Raw genomic sequence first — 9,072 nt, forward strand, 5'->3', positions numbered from 1 at the left:
TGAAGTCATTTTTCCCATATTCAAAATTTCCATGCATTTCAAAAATTATGGTGCTGGAATCACAGAACTTTATTGGCATTAGTCAAATTTAAATAATATTTTAAAACATCTTGCTGTTTGGCATTGTGTAGATCCTTTCCCCCTTCCCAGTACCCCACACTGCTCCAAAAAAAAACATACCAGATTTCACACAGTTACCTGTGGTAACCTATCTGGAGCAGACTGGACATAGAGAGTAAGATAACTGAGGTGCTAATATTGGCCTGCATAATCCACATGGGTAATCAACACCTAAACAAGAGAGGGAAAGATTCTAGAAGCTTCATCTCCATGCCAGTTCTACCATCTTCTCTAATCCCCTACAAGAAATAGTCCTGAGATTGTTTGATATGCAATCCATTTTGTACTCAACAATATGCCAACGTTTGCAAAGGGGAGACAGCATGGAACTTAAGCCTTTGCTTCAAATTCCATTCTTCAGAAGACAAACTCATAGGAAAAATAAATTGATCAATCAATCAGAGCTATTGACATTTTCTACTTCAAGTGCAGTTACTGAACCCTTTCAGCTAGGGAGGGGTGCAAGTCAAACTACCTTCTAATGGTTCTTACAAATCCATTTTCTTTATAAGTAAAGAAAATGTTCTTTTTAAAAATATTGATCCCAGTTGACAAGCGGTCAAACACAATAGATTCAGGTGAAAAAGAAAAGGAGATAATAAAAGGTCATTCACTGATTTATTACTGATTTCATAATATTTCAAAATTAGTTGTCCATAAAGTATCTATGAAGAGGAAACTGTAGGAAAAAAAAAAAAAAAGAGGAATACTCTCCCTATAGAGCAATAGGAGCCTCAGTGAACTTATCTGCAGAATGGGGGTATTAGAATAGATGACCTTCCTGTTAGGAACTTTGGTGGATCAAAAACATCTATTCCTTTATGACAATGGAAGTGTTGAAGGGTCTAGATTTGATCTGTTTTAGAAAGGAAAAATGAGAGAACAGACCTGAAGGAAAAAAGGCAGCTAAAATGGCCACGCCCATACTACAACAGGTAATTAGAGGGAACGCTAGTGGTGTCTCAATTCAAAATAGCTAATTTTTATAAAGTGTTTTCTGGATCACATTCTTTATGAAGATATCCATTTAAACAGTTTTAGAATAAAAAGACCTGAAAATGTGACTTTAATTATAATTACAATGATTTTCATAAGTAGACACATTTTACCAACTAACGAGCAAAAGAATTTCTTACTTACCATTTGGCCTCTACAGTAAATTCTCCAACTGCACAAAAGAAACTAAACTCACATAATGTTTATTCTCCCTTTCTTTCCCAAATTAGAGGTCATTTATGTAATACTGAACCTCTACAAAAGGTAACATACAAAAGATGCTAATGTGTTAAGAAATAAAAGGAACACTTCATAAAAATATAGTGTAGTTTTTTTTTCCATATGAAAGTATTTAAAAAAACAGTAGCTTGCAATATGTTACAAACATTCTTATATGACACTTTTTGAGTCTGTGAATTCTTGTCAGAAATATATAGTGTTCACATCATTCCAGTGAATAACACTCAACGTACCAATTTTTTTCAAAGGCACAATGTCAAAAATACTTATCGACTTTAAAATTTGTTGTGAAGTGTAAACAATGTCACAGGTGGTTGGTATATACTACAGAAAAAAGTCTTAAATATTATGTTAAATTTCAATGTCAGTGAACACAGAAAAAAAAGTAATGTTGGTATTTGAGGTCATTATATTTCCAGCAGCCTGAAGACATTGAGACTTATCAAAATAGTGACCTTAGGCACTTTGCCTACCCCTTTCTTTTGGGAATCTTTAATTTTTGTGACATGTTTAAATAAATGAGAGTTAACTCTTTATATGCTTTGGAGATCAGATGAGAAATCACTCTTAAAAACTGTAAAAAACATGTAGCCGACTACACACTATATAGTATTATTTCTACCTGCCATCAGGTGCTGTAAATATTAAAGGGTAATTTTCCTCAACCTTTCTGGTTAACATAACTCACCTGCCCTTCAGCTTGCCAAGTGAAATTCATGGAATGGATATTGACAGGAATGGCTGGCATTCTCTGTTGTGCTCTTCTGAAATCATGTGTAAAAGGGGCCATTTTCCCCTCTGAAACAATCAAGATATCTTCTTCAAATCCTGGTTTTAAAAAAACAAATAAAACTATCAAACTAGCTGGACTTAAAAGCATCCAAATAAGAACTTTCACGCAAAAAGAACACCAAAGAATTAGTAATGGGTCATTTCTTTTCACAAGGCACCTGCCTTCGTACCAATTGATATTCCTGTGGGTGATAAAAATGATGCCAAAGACGCATGCTTTCAGGAAAAAGGACTGGACGTGGAGTTAACTGGTGCTAGCAAATGCTGGGTCCACCTAAAAACGTAGGATTGTAGAAACTAGCAACAGCATGATCAGAACACTAGATCAGCTTAAGTCTCTTGAGAGAGAAGTTTCTACCGCTTTTAGATGGAAAATAGCTAATTAAAAGGGGGAGACCAATCTTCCTTGGAAATTAAGCTTTGGAAACATACTAAATGTATGCATCTCTCCTCCTTTAATGGAAAAGCTGGACAGAGAGCGAAGACCCAGGCAGGGGAAGAAGCAGAAGCTCCCGTGTTAGGCGCGAAACCTTACCTATGAGCACTCTCGCCTGGTGAGCATCGATCCACAGGTACAGGCTTTCCTCCCGCGGCTGCCCGACCTCCGCCCGCAGCACGAGCAGGCACGGGAGGATGCTCCAGACTCGGAGCGCGGCGGCAGGGAAGGCGCTTCTCCGGGCCATACTACTCCGGACCTCCTGGCTGGTGGCTCTCGCAGCTGAAACTCCTGCCGCACCTACCCAGCCTGCAGCCGTTAAGTTGTCTCTCAACCGGAGCCGTTCCCGCGTAGACAGCTGGGCGTGTAGCCTCCCGGCTCTGATGCGAGTGAGCGTGAGGAGGAAGAGGAGGAGGGAGTGGAAGAACCGGCGAGAGCAGGGCAAGGGGTGGGGGGCGGAGAGCAGGAGGAAGAGGGGAGAGCAGAGACGCAAGACTGGCAAAGTAGGAGATACCAGCCCGCCGAGCGAGGCCAACAGTCAGAGGGTTAAATACAGCGGGAGAGGAAGAGCGGGAAGGGCCGGCGCAAGTGCGCTGCGAACGAGGAGGCGCTCGGCCCAGTCGGCCGCCACTGGGCGGCGCTGGGGAGACGCGCGGGGGTGGGGCGGCGCGGTAGCCCGGAGGCCGCGTCCACGCCGCTGTGCGCCGCGTGGGAGCACGCACGAAAGGCGCACGTGGTGGAGGGAGATGCGGAGAAGGGCGCTCATAGGCGCCTCTGGGACGTCCCTCGCTTCTGCCTCTGGCCGGACGAGGCAAGAATGTTGGGAAGTGGGGTGAACGGACTTCACAGGGCTTGACTGAGCGCAGATGATGATGGTGATAACTCCCATTTGTACCCCGGGGCTAAATGAAGGCGCATATTCCTCCACTTCTCCCTTTCCGCTACTGTCATTGCTCCCTCTGCAAACCCTATCCTCAGCCATCCGCGCTAGGCTGACACGGCGCATTCCCATCCATTTAAAACCCGAGACGCGACCGTCCAGTGGTGCCCTGATGGCTGGCGTTCAGGTTGGCGGGGCCGTGGAGTTTCATTCCTCACTTGCCTGACACCGTGGAGGATGCTTTTTAACAGCTGTGGAGGCTCTTCTCCCTGCTCACCGGAAGCACTTGGAAGAGTTCCCTGAGCTCTGGATGACAGGCTTACCTGACCTGCTGGCGTAGGGCTTCCAAAAGTTGTGAATATCTTCATAGTTGCCGGTATTTTAAGAAATTTGGAGGCGTGCCGTGCTGGTACTGAAATCGCAGGCGCTTTAGAGCAACACCAAGGATCTGGCCTTGCCTGTGGGAAGAGTAGTTGGCTGGCAGTGGGCTCCAGCCCAACAACACCGACTCGACCCCAGCAGAGAGGATTTGTTTTACCCCCTGCCTAATCCCTTGGATGAGCAATGAAAACGGAAGCAAAGGTTTTTTTAATTTTTTTAACTTAGATTTCAGACTCAGAAAAGAGTTGTTTACTTCTGCATTTTTTGGCATCCGAATACTGGACAAATGTCCCAAGGACTGAGCATCTGGGGCTGGGCGTGTCGTTTCACTCAGTCCCTTGCAGAATAGTGGATACCTCAAGAGGGGAGAGCAAACCGGCAACAACGGAAGAGAAGCGGAACACGTGCATGAATTCAGCTAAGCGTTGGCTCATGAGAAGTTACTAAAAAGAACAGAATATGTATTTCCAATTATGAAATATTTTCAACTGTGCAACTGCTGATCTTTGAAAAGAACTAGACGAAATCTACAATGGATTTGAACTTTGTGTTTTAATTGTAAAAGTACTTTAAAGTGCTTACTTAATCCTCACAACTCTTTTAAATAGGTACTATTATTATTCCCATTTTATTGATGGGGAAACAAGGCTCAAAAAGGTCCAGTAAGTTAGTTGACTGTGGTTACCCAGTGGTAACTATGGTTACTTACCGGGTCAGAGGCAGAGTCAGGGTTCAAATTTCCAGGCACTCTGGTTTCAAAGCCTATTCTCTTAACCACTATACCTCCACTGATAAGTAAATCATAATTAAGTCTGTTTGCATCCAAAGCTTCACAGCCATTCTTCTTTACAATAATATTTACCTCTTTTCAAAGATTTCATGAGTTTTTATTTCAGTGAATATTCATTTATGTAATGTATTCATATACATTCGGCAACCCTTAAAGCACTTTAGCATTGTAATGCCAGTTGTCCCCCAGTTGAAGATAATAATTTTGCAACACAATGGACATTCTCCTTTACTCCAGAAAGTTGTCATTTTAATTGAAAATATTTTTTCCCCTCAGTAATGTTCAAACCCCTATGACTCTTGATGCAAGGACTCCCTCTACAGGTTGTTCTAATCAAATACTAACTGAGAAATAGCCTTCATAAAATTTACTTTTTATGTAGAGAAAAAGAGGGACTAAATTCTCTCCTAATTCACCTTCCTCTGAGTGAGGTCCTTCTGCAACAATTGAATTTGGTGTTGGTGATGCTGGTAGTATATCGTGCTGTAAGGAATTTTTCTTTCCAGAACAACGGGTCTCTGTTCGCTTCTCCCCAGCAGTGGACACTTAGAAAAATTACATTTTATGATAGAGAAAAGTGTTATTTAAAAATATTGGATTTGGGCTCTTTTGGTTTTTAAAGGAAAGGAAGGAACCAGTTAGCTATTTTCAAGAGTAATATGGTGTATCTTTTGGGGGAAGGTCCTGGACTCTCCCTTCTATTGTTAAAGAGCAAAGAGGCTTTTTCATTCAGAAAAAAGTCATGTTTTAAAATTTCTCTGCTCAAATAAAAATGCAACAATATTTATTTGCACATGATAAAATGTTGGAAATAATATGCTAGGAGGTATTGCGAGTTAACTTCATTTAGTTTGAAAATCCTACCATTTATTTTTCCAGTCCATTATCCTTCCTTTCCTTGTGTAATTCATTCTTGTGAATTACATTTGCAGGCAACTTCATGTATTTGTTCATTAACTCATTCACTCATTCAACAAATATTTATTAAACACCCATTTTGTGCAAGACACTGTCCTAGAAACAACAGGAAAGACAAAGCCGGTGAAAAATATCACGAAGCTACATGAGAAACAAAACACGATCCCAGCCCTTGAAGACCACTGGAGCTATTAAAATGAATAAGATAAGTACCCAAGTAACCGTAATTCAAGGCAGAATACAATGATTGTTGACAAGACAAAAGGACTGGAAATTCAAAGGAGAAATCTCATATCTGGGATTCTGAAAGTTTTTTAGTTCATTCATTCATTAAAAAAAAACACTGACTGTGTGTCTGATGTATGCACTGCACAGGTACAGGGGATAGGAAGGCAAGTAAAAAGGCAGCCCCTGCTCTTGAACGCTCAGTCTAACAGGGGAGATTGTTAAGAATGAACAATAAAGAAGAATGAATGCCAAGATGGGGATGTGCATAGGGTATTTTGGGACTGGGAGAGAAGTTCCCTAATGCAGACCGGGTTCTGGTAAGACTTCCTAGGGGCCAGGGTACTTGAGCAAGCAGTTCTGAAGGTTAAAGGGGGATTGAACATGCAAGGGAGAGAGACAAGGGATGTCCAGCAATAGTGAGAACAGAGATGAGAGAAGGAATGGTACCATCCAGGACCTGCATGTACTGATCTGCAGTGTGATGAGGCTGGAGTGGGGGAGAGAGGAATGGATGAAGCCAAAAAGGGAAGTAGGAGTTGGTTATGGAAACGGTGCTGAGAAGAATTCTCAGTAATTTATGGAGAGACACTGTCCTCAAGCAGGTGGAGCGTAACCCCCCACTCTTAAGTGTAGGCTACACATAGTGACTTCCTTTCATAGAGTTCCATATGGAAAGAGGTAAAAAGAGTAACTTTACAGCGGAGAGACCTAACAGACATGGGTGATCTTGTCTAGGTGATCAAGGTCAATATCAACAGTGATAAGTCATGCTGATAGTATGTACCCTGGATATGATGTGATGAGAATGGTACTTCACCTCTGTGGTCTTCTCTTAAAAACCCATAACTTCTGTCTAATCATGAGAAGAATATCAGAAAAACCCAATTGCAGGACATTCTACAAAATACCTAACCAGTAATCCTTAAAACTGTCAAGGTCATCACAAACAAGGAAAGTCTGGGAAATGGTCACAGCCAGGAGGAGCCCAAGGACACACGACAAGTAAATGCAATGAGGTATCCTGGGTGGGATTCTGGAACAGAAAAAGGACATCAGATAAAAACTAAGGAAATCTGAATAAACTATCAATAATAATGTATCAATATTGGCTCATTAATTGTGACAAATATACCATATTAATGTAAAATGTTAATTGAAGGAAAACTGGGTGTGGGATTTATGGAACTCTCCGTGCTACCGTTGCCATTTTTCTGTAAATGTAAAACTGTTCTAACAAATAAAGTTTATTTAAAAAAATTAAAAAGTAAAGTTTATTTTAAAAATAAATGGTAGACCTAGATACATTCAAAAATACTAAAATACTACGAAAAGATGCTCAACATCACTCATTATTAGAGAAATGCAAATCAAAACTACAATGAGGTATCACCTCACACTGGTCAGAATGTCTATCATCAAAAAATCTACAAACAATAAATGCTGGAGAGGGCATGGAGAAAAGGGAACCCTCCTACGCTGCTAGTGGGACTGTAAATTGGTACAGCCATTATGGAGAACAGTATGGAGGTTCCTTACAAAACTAAATATAGAACTACCATGTGATCCAGCAATCCTTCTCCTGGGCATATATCTGGAAAAAAACATATTTCAAAAAGATACATGCACCCCAATGTTCACTGCAGCGTTATTTACAATAGCCAAGACATGGAAGCAACCTAAATGTCCACTGACAGAGGAGTGGATAAAGAAGATGTGGTATAAATATACAATGGAATACTACTTAGCTGTAAAAAAGAATGAAATAATGCCATTTGCAGCAACATGGATGGACCTAGAGACTGTCATACTGAGTGAAGTAAGTCACACAGAGAAAGACAAATATCATATGATATCACTTATATGTGGAATCTAAAAACAATGGCACAAATGAACTTATTTACAAAACAGAAATAGAGTCACAGATGTAGAAAACAAACTTATGGTTCCCGGGGTGCAAAGGGGGATAAATTGGGAGACTGGGATTGACATATATACACTATTATATAGAAAATAGATAACTAATAAGGACCCACTGTATAGCACAGGGAACTCTACTCAATACCCTGTAATGACTTACATGGGAAAAGAATCTTTAAAAAAAGTGGATATATGTACATGTATAACTGATTCACTTTGCTGTACACCTGAAACTAACACAACATTGTAAATATCAACTATATTCCAATAACAAAAATACTAAAGTGCTGACATTTGAAAATCAAAGGATTTCTCATAAAAATTTGGATTTTCAGGTTCTCGAGGCTTTTTTTTTGGCTTCTCGCGGCTTTCTCAAGTAAAACTGAGACATCTGGCAATATTCCCTTCCAAGGGGATGTGTGTGAGTAGTGGTGTAAGTACAGTTACAATACTCTTCTTTCCAGCCGGCTCCACTCATTTACTTGACTTGCTGGGCTTCTGGAGGCCCAGAAGTTTGCTACTCGCTACTCATGGCCTGGAGGAGAGGCCATGGGACAGGGAGTGGGAAGGTGCCTGAGGGGGCTGAGCCATCCCTCAGCCTGGAAGTGCAGTTGTGTGGGAACAAGGACAAAGCCTGCTGTAGAGGAGGATCTTGCCACTGCCCAGCCACCCGTTCACCCCAGCAAACTGCCATCCTGCTGGCCACTCTGCCTTGTGGTCTCCACCAGAGCTATTTTGGTGACGACAGGTGTTGGGACCGAGACTAGGGCATATCAGCTGCACCCTGAGCTGCGTTTGGAGAAAGAGGGGAGCAGGCACCCCTGTAGCACACTGGTATGGAAAGGGAGCCACAAGACACAAGATAACAAGTAAAGGGAGCAAGTTGCCAAGCACTGTTTTAATGCAGCCCTGTTTTTAAAAACCAAACACAATATCTATCTGCCTGTCTGTCTATCTAGTTAATATGTATATAAAACCATGCAGAGAAAATGTCTAAAAGGTTACATACCAAAATATTTCCAAGGGTAACCTATGAGGAGTGAGACTGGGATGAGGGAATGATTTTTCACTTTATGCACAAATATTTTCTGATATTCTTTTTAATGCGCAGATGCTCTTCTAATTAAAAACCACTTTGAAGAAGAAAGGTTGTTTCTCTCCTGCTCAGTCAGTTTCTCTCAAAGTAGGCAGCTGTCACCACCCTAGGCCAGCACTTCTTGCTATGCTGCTTGCATACTATATCACTTAAGAACTGTACATCACAACCCGTGACAGCTCATTACTGAAGCACAGCACAGCTTGAGGATTCCTCATCAGCGCATGTAACACTCCTGCTCTTCTTTCCTCACATGATGGCATTGCCAAGCAACCTAG

The 9,072-nt window shown here is 41.4% G+C and overlaps 1 protein-coding gene across 2 annotated transcripts in view; it reads right to left on the minus strand.

Moving 5' to 3' along the window:
* Positions 1-3,163, minus strand: part of WIF1 (WNT inhibitory factor 1) — an 85,277-nt gene extending 82,114 nt beyond the window's left edge. Inside the window, exons 1-2 of one of the 2 annotated variants that reach the window (XM_068561558.1) lie at positions 2,684-3,163; positions 2,045-2,184 (exon numbers count right to left, since the gene is read on the minus strand). In XM_068561558.1, the coding sequence (XP_068417659.1) occupies positions 2,045-2,184; positions 2,684-2,831 (288 nt within the window). In that variant the 5' untranslated portion in view covers positions 2,832-3,163. The remainder of the gene's footprint in view (positions 1-2,044; positions 2,185-2,683) is intronic. The other variant, XM_068561557.1, reaches the window with a different exon arrangement.
* Between the last annotated feature and the right edge of the window lie 5,909 nt (positions 3,164-9,072).

The sequence above is a fragment of the Eschrichtius robustus genome, chromosome 13 (assembly GCF_028021215.1).
Source record: "Eschrichtius robustus isolate mEscRob2 chromosome 13, mEscRob2.pri, whole genome shotgun sequence".
In the NCBI taxonomy this organism is placed as follows: Eukaryota; Metazoa; Chordata; class Mammalia; order Artiodactyla; family Eschrichtiidae; genus Eschrichtius; species Eschrichtius robustus.